This window comes from Cyprinus carpio, chromosome B24, assembly GCF_018340385.1.
Source record: "Cyprinus carpio isolate SPL01 chromosome B24, ASM1834038v1, whole genome shotgun sequence".
NCBI classification, from domain to species: Eukaryota; Metazoa; Chordata; class Actinopteri; order Cypriniformes; family Cyprinidae; genus Cyprinus; species Cyprinus carpio.
The window spans coordinates 8513713-8534062 of NC_056620.1; the positions used below are offsets into that span (position 1 = coordinate 8513713).

At 36.7% G+C, this 20350-nt stretch overlaps 1 protein-coding gene across 1 annotated transcript in view; it reads left to right on the plus strand.

The window, feature by feature from the left end:
* myripb (myosin VIIA and Rab interacting protein b) overlaps positions 1-20350 on the plus strand; it is a 264368-nt gene that overhangs the window by 211895 nt on the left and 32123 nt on the right. Inside the window, 1 exon segment of the mRNA XM_042752063.1 lies at positions 15372-15508. Coding sequence (XP_042607997.1) covers positions 15372-15508 — 137 coding nt within the window.

Sequence of the window (20350 nt, forward strand, 5' to 3'; positions counted from 1 at the left end):
CATGGTAATACTCCACAAGTAGCTTCGTAGCATGACTGCGTCCTGGAACAATCAAAGGAAACTTCTCTTGGAGATCCAGAGTTGCATTTTTAAGCCGACCTCCTATCCTGAGAAGACCTCTACTATCTACGTAAGGGTTCAGTTTTTTCAGAGCACTGTGCCTCGGGATGTCATCTTTTTTGGCGATGCAGGTGAGCTCTTCTTGGTAAGCTTCCCTCTGAATACTCTTGATTACAACTTCCTCTGCTTGTAACAACTCTTTCACTGTACGAGGCTTAGCACAGTAGTGCCATGAGCTGCAGGCTCTTTCTCTATCATCAGACGACTTGTAAGTCTGGGCGACATGTATGAGAAAAGCTATGGCTCTGACTAATGACCTCCAAGAAGAGAATCGCTCGAATCGTTGACATTCAAGATGAAAATCATCGGATACAGTAGTAGCAAGAGGGCGAACTTCTGTGTCCAACTCTGGCCCGAGGAGGTCAAATTCCCCTCTCCTCCAGAGACAGATTCGGATCCATTTGCGACAGGAAGGCAGGTCCTGTAAACCAGGTGGTGGTGCCCAACAGAGCTGCAGGAACGGAGCGGGTGGCATGATCTGCAGGGTTATGCTTAGTAGACACATAGTGCCATTGCATTGGGTTTGACACTCTATGGATACGCTGCACTCTGTTGGCTACGTATACATAGAACCGTCTTGTCTGGTTATAGATGTACCCCAGGACGACTCTACTATCCGTGTAAAACTCCACAGCATCTAAAGTGAAGTCCAGCTCGTTTGTGATTATCTCTGCTATCTCTGCAACTAAAACCGCAGCTCCTAGTTCCAGCCTGGGAATGGTATGAGCAGCTTGTGGAGCTAATTTGGCCTTCCCCAATATGAACCCAGTGTGGCATGCTCCTTCGCCATTGATGACACGAAGATATGCCACTGCTGCAATCGCTTTGACAGAAGCATCAGAGAAAATGTGGAGTTCCTTCCTCAGAGCTGTAGAGAGAGCAGTATAAACATATGTTCTAGGAATCTCCAGCTGTTTTAGATCTTGTAGGGATCTCCTCCATGCATTCCATGCTTCTTCCTTGTCTTCAGGGAGGGGAGAATCCCAGTCACAAGTCTCACCTGAGAGTTCTCGTAGCAGGAATTTCCCTTCAATGATGACAGGGGCAACGAACCCAAGTGGGTCGAAGAGACTGTTGACAGTAGCCAGTATCCCTCTCCGAGTAAAGGGCTTCTTAATGTCGGTTACATGAAAGGTGAATGTGTCCCCCTTCACATCCCAGCTAAGTCCGAGACTACGTTGGATGGGGGTAGGGTCAACTTCCAAGTTGAGATCTTTGAGTCCCTTCGCATGATCTTCAGTCGGAAATGCATTCATTACTTCCTTGCTATTAGAAGCAAACTTGTGCAATTTTAAATTTGAAGTTGCCAGCATTTTCTTTGTTCGTGTCAACAGATCGATTGTTCCCGCAGCTGTGGGTGTTGACAAAAGTCCATCATCGACGTAGAATTCTCTCTCTACAAAGTGTCTGGCATCTGAACCATATTCCTCCTCACCATAAGCCGCTGCTCGTCGAAGACCATAAATGGCTACAGCAGGAGATGGACTATTACCGAACACGTGCACCTTCATGCGGTATTCAATAATCCCTTTGCTGGTGTCATTATCCTTGAACCAGAGAAAACGAAGGAAGTCTCTATCTTACTCTTTCAGAATGAAGCTGTGAAACATCTGTTCGATGTCTGCAGTTACAGCTACCAGCTCCCTTCTAAAACGTAGTAAGACTCCCAAGAGGCTATTATTTAAGTCAGGATCATAGAGAAGAACATCGTTCAAGGAGATGCCCTGTTTTTGCGCGCTGGAGTCGAAGACAACTCTGATCTGATCAGGCTTCTGTGGGTGGTACACCCCAAAGGTAGGTAAATACCAACATTCCTGGCCTTCTCGAAGAGGAGGGGCTACTTCGGCATGGTCACGATCAAAGATGTTCTGCATGAAGGTAACAAAATGAGACTTCATCTCAGGCTTCTTTTCCAGTGTGCGCAAAAGGGAAGTTAGGCGTGTAAATGCCTGTTCTCTATTATTAGGGAGTCGTTGGCGAGGTGTTCTGAATGGGAGTGGTGCAACCCAACTATTGCTCTCGTCCATGAACATCTCTTTATCCATGATGTCCAAAAAACGCCTGTCTTCAATAGACAATCCAACTTTATTATCCTCCTTTGTCCTCTCAAAGATGGTATCTCCTATGGCATAGTCATCAAAGATGAAGGTGCCGTGCGCCAGAGATATCTCAGGCGGAGGCTTGATGTCAAACTTCTCCCTAACACTGAGTTTGTTTGTTGGGACATGGAGGAAGTAGAGAAGGACATCCATTATCAAGTACATGGGTACGGTAAGCACTAAGTGCTGCAGACCTGTGGACAGATCCTAAGCAGACGTCTCCGACTACGACCCATCCTAGGTCTAGTCTTTGTGCGTAGGGTGCGTTATTAGGACCATTACGTTGCTCCCGTACTTTATGAACCTGAAGGATGTCACGACCCAAAAGGAGAAGAATTTGGGCTTCTGGATCCAAAGGAGGAATGCAATTCGCGATGGGCTTTAGGTGAGTGTGCCAACGTGCTGCATCAGGTGTTGGTATCTCGGCCCTATCGTCTGGCATATTGTTGCATTCGATCAATGTTGGCAATTTCACCTTCATTACTCCATCTAAAGACTCTATAATGAAACCAGTAGCTCTTCTTCCCGCAGTCTCTGTCACACCTGCACAGGTACGTAGAGTATATGTTGAGTTCTCTCCTTTGACATGCAGCAAGTCGAAGAACTTGGTTCTAGCGAGCGATCTATTGCTCTGGTCATCCAGGATCACATAAAGCTTGATTGCTCCTTCTGGGTGGCCTTCTGGGTAAACCTTAGCCAGGCAAATCTTAGAGCATGACCGTGAACATTCACCGTAACCACAGACTTCTGTACACTTGGAAGTTATAGCAGGTTGAGGCGTGTCTTTCTCTCCCTCCCCGCCATGATCAAATAAGTTTGAAGGCGGTGGTCCTGGATGAAGCGCTGCGATATGAGCATCACTGCCACATTCCTTACATTTAATAGCTGCCTTACAGTCCCTGGCCAGATGAGTGGTTGTTGCACAGCACCTGTAGCAAACACCTTTCTCCTTTAGAAAAGTCTTGCGCTCATCCAGAGGTTTGATCCTAAAACCTCTGCAACGATTGAGAGGGTGGGGCTTCTTATGAATCGGGCAGACCTTATTCACATCATCCAACTCATAGTTTGAGCTGTGTGTCTGACTCACAGTCGCTGCTGACACTTCCGTCTTGTGAGTGTAGACTGAGCTTTTCATTTGTCTCTTGAATTGCTGCTCTGGTTTCAACACACTATGGATTCCTGAAGATATAGCAAAACTTGGATCGTTGCGTGTTCGAGCCTCTCTGCTGATGAAATCACAGAAGAATGAGAATGGAGGAAAGGCGACTTGATGTGCTGATTTGTACTGAGAACCTTGAGCCATCCACCTCTCCTGAAGACTGTAAGGTAACTTATCTACGATGGGAGCAACACCACGTGCGGTGTCAAGATAAGTAAGTCCGGGTAGGTAGCCTTCATGTTTCGCAGACTCCACTTCCTGTAGAAGATCTCCAAGTTCTCTAAGCTTTTTTGCATCTTTGTTGCTGATTTTTGGAAAGCTATCAATCCTGTCAAAGAGGGATTTCTCAATAATCTCTGGAGAGCCATAGCAATCTTCCAAGCGCTCCCATGCTTTTCCCAAGCCTGCGTTTGGATTACCTGTGTGCACAGCTCTGATCCTTCGCACATGTTGTGAAGACTGTTCCCCCAACCATTTAGACAGAAGGTCTAACTGCTCAGCAGCTGATAGGTGCAAACCTTCAATTGCGTTGATGAAAGAGGACTTCCACGCCCAATAATTCTCGGGACGATCGTCAAACTTGAAGAGCCCTGAATTAACAATCTCTCGGCGTGCTAAGTACCTGGCGACCTCACTCACATTAGTGTCGTTGTTGAACGATGGTTGTGGTGTTGTCTTATATGGAGAAGAAGTGAACGGTGGAATTTGGTATTTTTGACTAGTTGTTTGCACTGACTTCTGAGGATGCTGCGTTATACTCTCAGTATCAGGTTTATTGTTAGAATCTCTGACATCCCAAGATGCTAAGCGATGATGCCTTGGAGGTGTCTCAGGCCTCAACACATGGACAATGGGCTTTAGAGGTAGTTGACATGGCTCATCTCCAGCCGGAGACAATAACCTCAGTTGAGACTGATTCATAACGTAATCACGAGTGCGATCAGAAACTTCTTTCACATCGGAAATCCTTTCTCCAAGTTCACTATCTGCTGCTGCCTCCAAAACCTTCGTCTCCGCAATGGCTGCTGCCACCTCACTTTCATGCTTTATAGCTGCCAGTGACGCTTCCATGCATGCCTCTGTAACTTTCAGTTGAGCTTTCTCAATCAAGATTTCTGATTCTTTTTTAAGGAATTCAGTCCTGGCCCGTGCAGCTTCCAGTTTAGCGCGAGCCTTGGCAGCAGCTGCGCTAGCCGATGAGCTTCTAGATCTATTAGTCGAAGCAGAAGCTATAGATCTTGTTTCAAATGCTTGACTTCGCTCTGTAGCTTCCCCAGCCTCCATAGCTTTCTCAGCCTCCGTAGATTTCTCCGCCATCATGAATTGCTAATACTGTCTAGGAGTACAGGGCGTGATGATGAACGAGGAATGATGGAGTTGAAGCTTGCTTTCCTTGAACTTCAGTACCTACTGAGCGGTTGCCTTTTTACTATTCTGTCCTAGATGCCTGTTCCATCTACGCAACATTGACAGATAGCTAACAGGAGTCAGAAAAGGGCAGACGCAGTAGTAAAGTTGAAAGTTTTACTGTTTTGTTCTTTCCTCTTCTTTCTCTTTTTTGTAAAACTGAAATATACAAAGATTACAAATGTCTTGTTACAAAATATTCTCAAAATAAACACAAATGAATTTCCGCTGTTTACAAATATTCTCTGAGCACATATTAAAAGGCTACAATCAGTTCTTCTTAGTGTAATTATAAACAAATTGCCATCACTGTTGAATAGTTCGTTTTTTAAACTCAAACTAATGAATTACAAATATTTATATACACATTCATGCAAACACTGCAAAAAAGATAACAAACTTACAGGCAAAGCCTTTCTGAGGCACAAAATGTAAAGAAAACAGAGAGATGACTTGTTGGCCCACCACACAGAAAGAAAACTAGAATACAGTGGCTATTTCCTGGTTAACCTCTAACCCAAGAGTCACATGACCTAAACCAACCACTAAGAAAATGGTTTACAATAATCAATTTCTTTGTTATAACATTAAACTGCCACAAGATGGTGCTAGTAAATAAAAAACAAATGTATGTCATGACAGCGCGTGAGGGCGTTTTCGAACACGTCTCGCCAATCAATGTCTACTTACATCACGGGTAGTACCAGTTGTGCTGGTTAGACCCTGCTCCGGAGTAGGCAGTCCGAAAAAGGCAGTCCGGTACTAAAATCGCACCCAGTTCCTGTGGTGCGAAAACGCCCAAAAGTGGGTAGTTCCACAATTAGTTCTGGTACTATGAAAAGGTTCCTGCGGTGCGAAAGTCCCTGTTGTTACAAGCCGAAAAACCCTTTTCTGGTACTGTTTAGAACCGTTTTTCTTAAGAGTGTAGATGTTCTTCTTCTTTTAAAATTCCTTGGAAAAGGTTTCAGTTGTTTAAAGGCCAGACTGAAAACATGTTGTCAAACAAAGTAGGCATATGTTAAGGTGCACTCAGGTATAATTTAAACACCATTACTACTGTATGAATATGCCTACTATATGGATATTTTAACTATTAAAGAGTGTTTCATTGTTAATTTTATATCAAATCAAGTATAGATTATGACATGCACTATAAACAATGGGAAAAGGTAAAACAAAGGCTAACTGGAACATCTTATTTAGCCAAACCCTTGTGCAACAACGCCACTGAAAGGTCAGGGAAAAAACAGTAATCATTGCAGCTTAGCACATTACTACCCATGCAGGGCATTGTTTTGGACTATATTTGAGTGCTACCTAAGTCAAACTCAAACCATATTCACTCTTACACAGCTCTGTGTCATCTCTATTAGTCATAGTGCTTTGAGAACCATTTAGATTCAGTTATCTCGGACATGTAAAGAAGTCATTACTGCAAGTGATTTCACCTGGATTGGCTTTTTGCTCTCTTGAACATGTCTTAAGCATGGTTCAAAAGGCAGAGTGATTGTGAGTGGAGCGTGTGTGTCCAAGGATGATGAAATCCTTTTCTGTGTAACAGCAGTACAATGTTTGTTTTGTTGTTGTCCCCTCTGGTATTCCATTTTTAGCTGATGCTTTTCACCCTCAGAGACTCATAGTACACTGAGAACAGGAAAAGTGACCTGGGATGAAGTGATCAGCTCGCAGGCATGATGTTGATAGAGTGCTGTTATAATGTGACTGACTGTTGGTGTTCATATTTGGGAGTGAACTTGCAACCTTTTACTTTGCTCATATCATTAGCCATTACAGTACTACTGACATAATTTTAATCACCTATAGATTTTGCATTGGAAATCGTTTAAAGCCTGGCATTACAGAGATAAAAAAAAATGTAAACTTTTTTTAAGATACTCTCAGAGTCCCAATAAACAAAGAAGATAGTTTCCCACCAACTTGTGAAAGTATTTTAAAGTAATCAATTATCAGTAATCAATTGCATTTCTAAATGAACGTTTTCCTCCAGAATGAAACTTTCATCTTAATTTACTAATCTTTCCCTTACCTTTTTTTAATTATTTTTATTTTTAATTATTAAAAAAAAATAAATAAAAAGAAAGTAGGTAGTATTTATTAAATTATTTATTATTATTAATTTAGTTTGTATTAATTTATGTGGTAAAGATTATTGGTGATGTTTATAAATATTTAAAAATATATAAATTTGGGGAATGGGGAAGTACATATATTGATTCAGAAAGCTTGAAATATAGAACTATTAACATACAGTATAGGTTATAACTATAAAGCCAATGTAGAGATTTCAGTTCATATTGATATGTCTCTCACATCTGAGTGCAAACAATCTGAGCACAGTTTGAGATCTCTTATGAAACTCTTGGTGGATACAGGAAAAACTTGATATTCAATTTTCTGAACTGTGAGTTGCTGTATAAATAAATTGGTAACACTTTAGATTAGTGAACACTATCCACTATTAAATAGTTGCTTATTAGCAATCATATTACTAGCTTACTGGCTGTTGATAAGTCCTTACAGGTGCATCTCAATAAATTAGAATGTCATGGAAAAGTTCATTTATTTCAGTAATTCAACTCAAATTGTGAAACTAGTGTATTAAATAAAGTCTATGCACACAGTCTGAAGTAGTTTAAGTCTTTGGTTCTTTTAATTGTGATGATTTTGACTGACATTTAACAAAAACCCACCAATTCACAACAATCTCAACAAATTAGAATATTTGTTAAGACCAATTAAAAAAAAACATTTTTATTGAATTGTTGGCCTTCTGGAAAGTATGTTCATGTACTGTACATTACTGCCTCAATTCAGTGTGGCATGGAGGTGATCAGTTTGTGGCACTGCTGAGGTGCTATGGAAGCCCAGGTTTCTTTGACAGTGGCCTTCAGCTCATCTGCATTTTTTGGTCTCTTGTTTCTCATTTTACTCTTGACAATACCCCATAGATCTATGGGGTTCAGGTCTGGTAAGTGTGCTGGCCAGTCAAGCACACCAACACCATGGTCATTTAACCAACTTTTGGTGCTTTTGGCAGTGTGGGCAGGTCAGCAGAAGGAAGCATGAAGTGCTCCAAAATTTCTTGGTAAACAGGTGCAGTGACTTTGGTTTTAATAAAACACAATGGACCAACACCAGCAGATGACATTGCACCCCAAATCATCACAGACTGTGGAAACTCAACACTGGACTTCATGCAACTTGGGCTATGAGCTTCTCCACCCTTCCTCCAGACTCTAGGACCTTGGTTTCCAAATGAAATACAAAACTTGCTCTCATCTGAAAAGAGGACTTTGGACCACTGGGCAACAGTCCAGTTCTTCTTCTCCTTAGCCCAGGTAAGACGACTCAGGAGTGGCTTAACAAGAGGAATACGACAACTGTAGCCAAATTCCTTGACATGTCTGTGTGTGGTGGCTCTTGATGCCTTGACCCCAGCCTCAGTCCATTCCTTGTAAAGTTCACTCAAATTCTTGAATCGATTTTGCTTGACAAATTCTCATAAGGATGCGGTTCTCTCAGTTGGTTGTGCATCTTTTTCTTCCAAACTTTTTCCTTCCATTCAACCTTCTGCTAACATGCTTGGATACAGCACTCTGTGAACAGCCAGCTTCTTTGGCAATGAATGTTTGTGGCTTACCCTCCTTATGAAGGGTGTCAATGATTGTCTTCTGGACAACTGTCAGATCAGCAGTCTTCCCCATGATTTTGTGGTCTTGTTTGTCAAACTGAGAGACCATTTTGAAGGCTCAGGAAACCTTTGCAGGTGTTTTGAGTTGATTAACAGATTGGCATGTCACCATATTCTAATTTGTTGAGATAGTGAATTGGGTGTCTAGCGAGATCTGACTGGTCTCGCGAGAACATGACAATATACTTGAGAATTAAGTTAATTTATTCTGTGTGCATTGAATTTATTTAATACACGAGTTTCACAATTTGAGTTGATTACTGAAATAAATTAAACTTTTCCACAACATTCTAATTTATTGAGATGCACCTGTATATAGAATATTAATGCATTATTATGACCATGTTCTATGCAACCTTAACTCTGCCCAGTACCTAACATAACTACTAGAACTATAATTTACTTTTACTTAATATCAATCATCAGCAAACTTTTTATTGAGGGAAAACCATTAGTTAATAGTGAAGTGTTCCCTTATCTTAAGTGTTACCAATAAATTTATACGGATTCTTATTATCATTAATAGACATTTCATATCCTGATATCCTGATAGACAGACATGAGCTGTTTGTTGGACAAAGGGAGAGAAAAAGAGTGTGGTGTGATGAAAACTGTGGTCACTGAGCAAAAGACAGAAGGGATTGTTAATGAAATGTTTGTGAGATCTCACCCTGCCTGGGAGCTATTTGATGTGTTGTCTACTTTGTAAAGTGTGATTTTGAATTAGAACACAGATGCTTTTCAAATGTTCTTCAGTTTGGGTGTTGCAACACCTCCCGAGGACAAGTCTTGCTTAGGGTGTAAATACTCTTGTTTAAGGGCACAGAAGCCATATCAAGCTAGGTTAGCTAATGTTAGCAGTGAAACAGATGTGATGTTGCTAATTCTGGGCAATAGTCTGTGCTGGGCGCACTGCGACAAAATTAATACATTTATAGAACTCATTACATCTAGTACTGACAGATGTTTGAAATGAAATCATTTTTGTGTAGGTTTTCATGATGTACTGTATAATGACTTGTAGTCAAGCAGAGAACAGCAGTATAGAGAACATGCTGCTGTTGAAAGAAAAGCTCAAAGACAGAAAAACACAGGACTAATAATAAAGAGAATAAAAGATGATGTTTGAGCATAATGTTATTTTATAAATGGTGAGCATGTGATTTGTGTGTGGGGTGTTTTCCCACCTTGTGCTGCTATTATCCCCTTTAATTGGTAATTTTACTGATTTCATTCTAGGGCTAAAGGGTAACTGTCCATAATGTGGGTGACACTAAAGAGAACAGCGTGTGTATACTTCCATTAACCTCCAAACAGATGTTTAATTAATCCTCGCAATGCTAAGAAGTGTTTGGTTCAAGATGAAGCCTATAATATATTTATTTAGCAATTATTAAAAATGTAGGTCATATAGACTACTTTGTTGTTGTTAATATGTATAATCTGTAAATTAATTCAGTGGAATAATTCAATCTGAATTCATAATCTACTGTATTGTAACCATCATGATCGGTATATTGTAATCTATTGTTATGACCTACATTGAGTTTCATTGTAGAAAATGTTCATTTTGATCTTTAATCTCTGTTTGACCTTTTCCCACAGCCCCATAAGATCTGTCATTGCTCTGATGGATATTTATAGCTTTTAGCCATCCCATCTCATTTTTTGCTTCCCATCATGACTTGCTACTTTGTTCCAATGGGAAAGCTGTTATATCTCAGTTTCTGATGTGCATAATGTCAGTGCTTTATTCCAAAGGTGCTGGATTTTTTTCATTTGGCAGATGTCATGTCTGAAAATGGCTGGACACACATCTGTCAAGAACGATGGAAGGGTCATGCTTCATGCTTTGAATAGAAAGAGAGAGAGCGTTTTACAATTTTACCTACTTGTGTTTGTGTGTTGTCAACATGTAGACAGATTTTTCATCAATTCATCAATCTTAGTGCCCAAAGGGTTTGAAGAGTGCTGTTCTTTCAGAATGGAATGAAATGAGGTTTGTTGTGTGTGTGAATATATATTTGTGTGTCTGAGCAGAGCTGTATGTAATTCCAGTAGTTTTGCACTCCTGAGAAGCACAAAGATGAAACCCATCTGCTTTCTACCATGGGTCCTCATTTACTGTAGAACTTTATATATTACACAGACACCCAATAACACACTAAAATAGACCATTATCTCCTGTCTGAAGTAAAGCATAGCCCACATTTTAACCCAGGGTTGGAAAAACACATAAAATCAAATTAACTCAATTGTTGCATACCATGCATTATGTCACGTTGTATAGCAACAATAGTATAAAACAATAATTCTTATAATACATAATATTTATATTATTAACTTTGTTTTAATATATCAACAGAATTATCAAGATTTTATTTACAGTGTATAGTACAGTATATATAAAATAATTTTATATAATATATAAATTATATATATATAAATTAATTAATGACACCAGTGACAATTTTTCGCTTCTCACCTCACCACTTTCTGTGTGGACAGATCAGTATGTTTAAAGTGTGTGCCGTCATAAGTGTAATTTAAATTTAAACACGGTCTGTTTCACCCAGTCTATTTGTGAACTTCATTTTGATGCATGAAGGCCTTCACGAGAACATAAAAGAGTTTATCAGTGTGAGACGGCTTCTTTATTACATAAATGAAAATCTGAAAAGAAAAGCATTGTGGGAATGCTCTCTCTGCTGCAGGCCGCAGCTTCATTACATTATTTCAGATATTATAATATAATTTACTGCAGAAATCATTGCCAATGTGGTTTATGGATCTTAATTCTGCATCCTCTTTTTAAAAGTTGGTCATGGAGATGCTGAGAACTAAATATTCTTATGCTTAGAGATAAAATAATATCTAATTCTCTTTAATATTTTGGCTTGAACACAGAATATAAAGCAGAGGTTGCAAATTTATTTGCTTTAAAGTCAACATGAAATTATGGTCGCATCCAAAAATGAACATTTTAATTTTATGCATTTGTTAAACAGAATATTGAATAAGAAACAATGTGGGTCTTGGTTCTATACTTGAATTGATTAGATGATAATTTATGTAGTTTATATTTTAAATGTAAGTGGCAACAACCATGGTCATTAGTCTTTGTAAAAAGATGTCTCATCAGTCACTGCAAAATGGAGTCTTTGACCTAAAACAGTTGCTGTAATTAATGCATTTAAATTCTAACCATGATTAATGCTGGTTAACTTGACTTGTGTCAATTAATCTATAAATAACTGCTACTGAATTTAATTGGACCATTTCAAGTTTCAGTTGAACTAGAGCAGGGGTGCCCAACCCTGTTCCTGGAGATCTACCTATCTGCAGTTCAGTTCCAACCCTGATCAAACACACCTGTCTGTAATTATTAAGTGTTCCTTCAGATCCCAATTAGTTGCTTCAGTTGTGTTTGATCAGGGTTGGAGCTGAACTCTGCAGGAAGGTACAGTAGATCTCCAGGAACAGGGTTGGGCACCCCGAACTAGAGCTTTACAATCTCAGGAATTATTTGCTTTAATTGAGAAATTTATTGTAAAATCCCAGTTTCGGAATCAAATCACTGTGGGTGCTTCTGAAATTAGTGAGGATGCTCTAACCTTAATGCACATCTATTTTGACATATTATATTTTGTCTTATCTATTGTTATTGTAATCACTATGTCAGTCATTGCAATTTCAAGAGTGTATCCTGCAATTAGGGTACAATACGGCTAAAGGCCCACCTTAAGAAAAAATGTGCAACTCACTGTGCCTAAAATGTATAATTGCAGAAAAAATATATACATTGTATTGAACATTAATGGAGCAACAGATTTTGTGTGAAAGAAAATCATTCAAGTTGTTTGTTTTGTTTAAAAATTTTATAAATGTATGAAGTGGCAAGAGGGGCCTTTTACCCCGTGTGTGGGGTAAAAGGCCCCTCTTGCCACCTCATACACCAACATGGGGTAAAAGACACACCGTATTGATACAAATACTTCAGCTAAATAATTTTTTTATTATATATATATATATATATATATATATATATATATATATATATATATATATATATATATATATATAATTTCCAATTTAATACTTGTTAAAAAACAATCACTTTAGCAAAGTTTGTATATTTTCTGCTTATTTTGAAAAATAAAAGGATTAATTTTTGTTCAATAAATTTACTGTCATTAAAATGTTAATATAAAAAAAAATATTTTCATTAAAATATGTAAATTCATTTAAATAAGTAAAGATTCTGAAAGTATTGAAGGAGATCCAATAATAATTGAATATATATTTACAGTAGTAACAACAAATGATATTTTATAATATGATATGATAAATATCATGTTTTAAAATATGATGGTTTCATTTCAAACATGGTGATTATCTCTAATATGGACACCCAACATAATATATGATATTTACCATCTGAATCTAACCATGACATGTCAACAAATGGAAAAGTCAGCCATCTATTAATTATCATGTTAATTACTGTGTGCCTTTAGCCCCAACAGTGGGGGCGCTTTTTTGCCCCAAATATCATACTTTTACATATTCTTTCGTTATTTGAAAACTGTTGCTTTAATGATCTTAAACAAAACTGAAAATCATAAAAAAGACCTTTGTCTCAAAATATATGCATTAATTTTAGCAAATCTCATTTGCTACTTAAATACAATACAAAAATACATGTGCATCTTGAAAACCGGATGTTTTGGACAGTATTTCTGCCATTTAGTGGTTTAGATGAACATAATATCAAAGGCGCCTTTAGCCCCGGTGTACCCATACAATGTTCAATCTGCCCTAAACTTCACACGTTAGATAAAAGTCCTGGCCTGAAGATATCTAAATGCCAATATTCAGTTATAATCATAGCGCTACCTGCTGGCAACAGGAAATGACCAATCTTCACTAGACATCACATGTTTGGTAAGAGTCCTGGTCTGGAGACATCTAAAGGTCAATGTACAGTTATAATCATAGTGCCACCTGTTGGCAACAGGATATGTAATGTTTTACACTAACTCAAACATACCATGCTCAATCTGCACCAAATTTCATATGTTTGATCAAAGTCCAAGATTAAAGATAGCTACATGGCATGTCAATATTCAGTTATAAGTAATAGCACCACCAGCTGGCAGCAGGAAGTTTGGCTTCATTGCTCAACACTACAGAAACATTTTATAAATAGAAACCTTTGAAGCTCTCCTTAGCGCAAACATAAATATGCACTGGCGTTTGCAAATCTGTTTTGCCAATATCCTATTTTTACAGCCTCAACAGAGGGTGCTCTTGTTTTCATTTGTTTTCTTTTTCATTCACCCTCTAGCACCCCTTTAGAGCCCCTGAACCGTGGCAATAAACATTTAAAAAAGCACATTTTAAAGTAGAATAACTGGTTGTCTCATTGTTTTTCGTATATGTGAGCATGTTTCCTAAATAAAACTACTGTAAATGTAGTTTAATTAAGCATGTTTTTTATGAGATACTTCGACTTTTAATTGAGAAAATTTTGACAGTACCTATTCTTTAAATTTAAAATTGTTTTCAGCACTTTTTACACTCCTTTCTGTAATACACAAAAACTGAAAAACATTAATTTGGGCCTTAATTTACTATAAACCCCGAACACCCTGTGCCTGATTCTCTCTCACCATCGATCTCTGTCCAACTCTGCTCATGTTGCCCAATGGACACAAGTTCTATTCATTAAAGCTTCAGAAAGTCAATTATGGTAATGGTCTCTTTTGCCATGGGAAGTGTCGGGGAGCTCAGCAGACTCACAGATGAGCATTTTAATTCCCTTCACAGATTGAATTCAGATCTCATTTAGATGAAAATTCCCTCTCAAATATTTGAGTCTCTCTTTATCTTCTAGCCTGACTGGATTTGAATATGAGAAGAGTTTGTGTTGCATTGTTTACAATAAATGAAATTAAAATTATTTTTGTGTATTTAAAATCTGACTGTATGTTAAGAGCTTTATATTTAACAGTCATTTTGGTTGGAATGTGTAGTTTATTGCCCATTTAATACACACTCTTTCACTTTTGTCAGATTTTTTAAACTTTAAATTCTATATTGATAAGGAATGGGAATAATAAAAGTGGACAGTTACAAAAATGCTTAATGAAGCATTAATATACTTTGTCATAAAGCACATAGTTGTCAGAGAGATACCTTTACAGTGTTCTACTGTAAATGGAGTAATGGTAGCACAACAGTTGTTACAGAACGATGACTCAACAATGAATCAATATTATACTCTTAAAGTCAAAGAGCAATGATAGAGCAGTATTTATAATAATAAAGCCATTTTTAAGTTTAATTGCAATCGGTCATTGATGTTAAATAGTTATAATAGAGCAGTGACAGCACAATCATTAAACAGAGCAATGACTGCACAATGTCTGCAATAAAGCAGTGTCAGCCTAGTGGTTGTCACTGAGCAATGACTACACACCAATTATAAAGTATTTTTACTCTCTGTTGTAGAGCGGAGAAAAGACATTAGTTCTATTTTGGCAATGCATACGCAATTGTTTTTAAAGCAGTGCTGCAATACAAATGAAATGCAGTAGTTGCTTTTTATTATTTGTATTAAAGCAGTGACACTGGTTAGGTTTGAACTGTATATCCCAGATTGATGCAGATATGCAATGCAAATTTTAAATTAAGGCCTTACTATTTTGTTGAGTTTGTCATCCTTGCATTGTTCGCTTGTTGTTATTACAGTTAGAAAATATAATAAAGCTAGTATAAAAAGGCCTTACATCTAGTATTGCTTTGTATCTATTTGCATAGTGGAGCAAATATGTATTTAATTTAACATCCACCCACTGTCTTTTGTGTGTAGGCTATTGAGGACACAGTCCCTGGAATGGTACTACAATAATGTGAAGAGTCGGTTTAAGAGATTTGGCAGTGCCAAGGTGCTGAAGACCCTCTACAGGAAACACATCATTGAAAGAGGAGCATTATCTGAGTTACCAGGTATGTAATACACACATACAAACTCTACATCCTGCAGTGTGTGTATAGTAATAATAATACTGTAAGTTATGCCACTCACTTCATCTTAGTAAATCCACTATTATCAGACACTTTGGCCTGCTGTTTAAATGATTAATGGCATTTTTACAATGACACTAGTAGCTGAAAACCTTGACTTTCAGGTAATGCTGCATCCACACTACTAGGTGTCAGTATAAGTCCAGAAATACATTTTGATTACAAGACAATAAGAAGGCTATAAAATAATTATTTATTTTTATATTTCGAGTGTGGGAACAGAAAATCAAACTAAGACAGAAAAGGGTGAAAAGGATTGGGACACATTGTAGGTTTGATTTGTACCTAAGTCTTCTATGCAAGTATCACAACTCAACATTTTTCAATAGTTAAACCATCAAAGACAAACTGAAAAAAACAGACTAATTGAAAAAAAAGTGTCAGAGGCAACATTTTCACAAAATGACATTAGGGTGCTTCTTGCATGTTTTGCAACACTTTGAGTGCCGTAAAAAGTGTGTTCAGTTTTCATTAAAAAAAAGGAATGTGAATATGTCAACATTTTATTACACTGTTTTTAGCAAATATGTTTGCAGTTCAAAAATGATATGTCTGGTGAGTGGTGCTAAAATATTCCAGTGGTGTAAAGCATTTGAGTAAATTTACTGTAATTAAGTATATTTTTGGTTACATTGTATCAAAGATTTTAGCATCTTTTACTCTCTCTCTTTGACTTTGATTTATTTAATAAATATGCACACTTTACTCCACTACATTTGTAACTAGTAATTCAGTTACTCGTTGCATTTTGCATGGCACCTTACTTTTTTTTTCAGCAGTTTATTTTTGTTACAAAAGAAGTAATATAGCCATGTACAGGGTATTAAAAATAAAAGATCTATAATGAGGTTACTTTAGGGAGTGCATCAGAATGTGAATGTATTAGCAGCTCCTGAATCACAGGTGTTTCGTTTGAGATGAGCACATGGCTACAGCCAATGATGAGGTCAAAATGAGCACATCCTGTGCAAGTAGGCTTTAGCCCAGTTCGGACAGTAATTGTTTCTCATGTGGACATCTGTAGAATTAAATTTACATGGAAGCTCACTGATAAAATTCATGCATTCAGATGGCAATTTATTCCTGGTAGAGGAGAGTTCTGTATTCCTACACACTGCTCATTGGTCAGTCACATGATTATCTGTTGTAAATAAATGATTGTTTGCATGGAAATAATAAGAAACAAACTGTATTTAAAATAATATCCTTTTTATTACTTATTTAAATCTCCTGTTAAAAATATATAAGAAAATAGACGTGCTGTAGTTGAAACATGGATGTGATATGTGGATTTGGATGGCAATTAAATTACCCCACAACCTTTTACTTGATATTATTTTAGATATCCTGAAGAGTCATTATTTTGAATGATTTTGGTTAAAGTTTTAAACCCTTTTTAAGCATGCAGCTTAAATGAGATTTGGATGTTTTTAGATGTTTAAGTTGTTTTGGCAGTTCTGTTGTGTTATTTTACTCTCCTTACAAATCAGCTGTTTCTTGTTTTTCTCTTTTCTCAGACTAGTGCATCTTTGAGTCTACATTCACAATGAGTAAAATACTTGAGTACTATTAAAATAAGACATGCTAAGACTTTTACTCAAGTGTTATTGGTGACTTGTAACTTTTCACTTTTACTTTTTAAATAATGTTTAAATAAGATTTTGTCATGCTATAGTGTAAATAAGTACACTTAATTTGATGTGTTGACTTATAATTGTGTACTTAAGTGTACAAATTTTTTCACAGGGTAATGGAGGTATGAATACTGGTATATATTATTAGTAGGAAAAAGGGGGTTAGGTGCCTTGCTCAAGGGTCTCACCTCAGTCGTGGTACTGAGGGTGGAAGAGAGCTCTGGTCATTCTCTCACTCCACCTACAATCCCTACTGGTACGGAGAAGCGAACCCGCAACAAGTCAGACTCTCTAACAATTAGGACATGACTGCCCCCATTATAAGTATTAGCAGTATTATGCTATAGTGCTAAAATTGCTATGCGTCTCCTAGGGTTTTTCATGGCATGGTTACAAGGGGTTGCTAGGGTGCATAGGGTAGTAGCTTATCAGCCTAAATCAAAACAGCCCACATTGGTTCCTCCTTTTTTTCTTTGCTGTTGTATTGCCTGCTTGGAAACATAATAGCACATCATTCAAGTCTGTATGAGTGAGACAAGTTGCATGCTGATGTTCAATACTTTAGAACAAATGCCTTGTGGGCAATAATAATTGTAATGCTTACCTCAGCAAGAGCCATTAATTACAGATACATGATTAATGCCAAGGCTGTTTTAATTATAAAGAATCAGATTAAAAATATATTTACAATAAAATAGATAATCTCATCTTCTCTGAATGAACTAGATTATTTAAAGGATTTGTCACTTTTGCTTGTCATGTAAACATTTTTTGTAAATACCACATATTGGGTCAGGTTTACCAAACAGGGCAAATTAGATGATTTGAAAACAGGACAATTTATAAAGAGGAGTGCAAATTAGCGATCATTGCAGCCATGTCATGCCATTTTCATACCCTCCTATAAATTTTGTGTCTGAAAGGAAAACACCTACAAATGCATATGCAATCAGCAGTTAAAATAACTGTAATGTATGTAATTCTTTTGACTGTTTTCTATTTTCATAGGTTATCAATTCATGGCAGTATGTCTTTTATTGCTTATAAAACTATAAAACTTTTAACTAATCACAATGAAACAAAAATCTTGTCTTATTATTTTTTTATTAATATTTCTAAATAATTCTTAACAAATCAAGTTCAAACATTTTGGTTAAGAAAGGTTTTTAAAGAGTCTCTTTAATAGATGAAAACACAGTCAAAATATCAAATTGTGAAATAGTATTAGTCATTTTAAAATAAGTGTTTTGTAATTTAATATATTTTCCTGGCAAAGCTGAATTTTCAACAGCGATTACTCCAGTCTTCTGTGTAACATGATCCTGATTTGGTGCTCAATAAAATATTTATTATTATTAACAATATTGGAAAAAAGCTGTTTTTTTATTTTGGCAGAAACTGTAAAACTTGTTTTTTCTGAATTATTTGAATATTACATTCAAACGTACAACAATATGTATAATATGAAATGTCTTCTACTTTTGAAAGGTCTACTCTCAATTTAATGCATACTTGAAGAATACAAAAATAATCTGCAAGGATGTATTCAATTATTTCATAAATAAAAAAAAAATACTGAACGCAAACTTTTGAATAGTAGTGTACAGTATAATACAGTTACAGTACAGTATAATATTTTGTGGAAATGTTACAAGATTTTTTTTTCTGCATTCATTGATTAAAATAAATGTTAAAACAGCATAACCTATATGAAATGTCTGTACATTCACTTGCTCAGTTAAATGTATTCTTGCAGAATGTAAAAAATTTACTTTTACTCTTAAAGAACTTAATTTCATTTCACTCATTTTGTGTGTTAATAGCATTGTTTGTGATAATTGAATGAAATGAAATTGTGAAATAATACTGAATGAAATTGTGAAATAGTATATCAATTTTAAAATATATTTTGTAATTTAATATCTTGTGATGGCAAAGCTGAATTTCAGCAGCCATTACTCCAGTCTTAAATGTAACATGATGCTTCGGAAATCATTCTAATATGCTAATTTCATGCTCAAGAAACATTTCATATTATTATCAATATAAAAAAAAAAAAACAGTGTTTTTATTTTGTCAGTTTAATTTCATTTCATGTGTTGATGGCATTGTCTGTGATAATATATTCTTCTATCATGCACCTAAAGGAATTACAGTTTAGTGAGATTGCAGTTTTACTGTAAATGTCAAAGTAATATATGTTATAATCAAATGTGTGAAATAAATATTTCTTCATCTGCTGTATTCTTTCTATTTATCTTTCTCTTTACACTCTCTTCGGGTGCAGTTAAAGTGTGGCGTTATAGAGACTCAGCCCATTTAACAGCTGCAGCCATGACCTACAGTGAGATCACATTGATGTTTCTTATTTAATTTGATCTGTGTGTTTTTCAAGGACAGAGAGAAACATCCTGAACACACACACACATTAATTCGCTTACAGCTGACCTATACAAGCTGGGACTGTTTATAAATAAAAACTCACTCTCCCACACAAATTAATCGGTACAAGTATTTGAACCCTGACAACACACAAGCACAAACACAAATAAACATGAGCACCAGAGTGCAAATGAAACTATAAAGCAGTGACAGATCATTTATGAGAAGGAGGCAGTTACTCAGTCGTTACGTCACTGTCCACATACACACACATTCAATGGGCTGGTAGTACACCGCACGCTCACTGACTCATGTTGGATAATCCGTATTTTTCTCATTTCAAATGAAAGCCTAGCAGCAGTAATCCTATTTTCTCTGATAGCAAGAGATAGAGAGAGATGAAAGGTATATGTGGGTGTAGTCTGATGGTAAGGGGATTATTTGATGTTACACTATGCTACACCATTGCCATCAGATAGACTACTAATAATAATAAAGTGTAGGTCAGTTATTTATAACACTGCTAGCATAGGGATACTAACATCCCAGCATCTCTTGTACTGTAGCATTAGTGTTAGCATAGCACTCACTAATCCTTAGCGCTCTGATTTCGGATGTAACTAAACCCTCAACCTCACATAAAAACAACTCCAGAAAATTACCTATACATACAGTTCACTGCAATTTCATGCCAAATAAATAAAATCATTATTAAAGAAAAAACAAAAACAAATGGAGGATCAATATT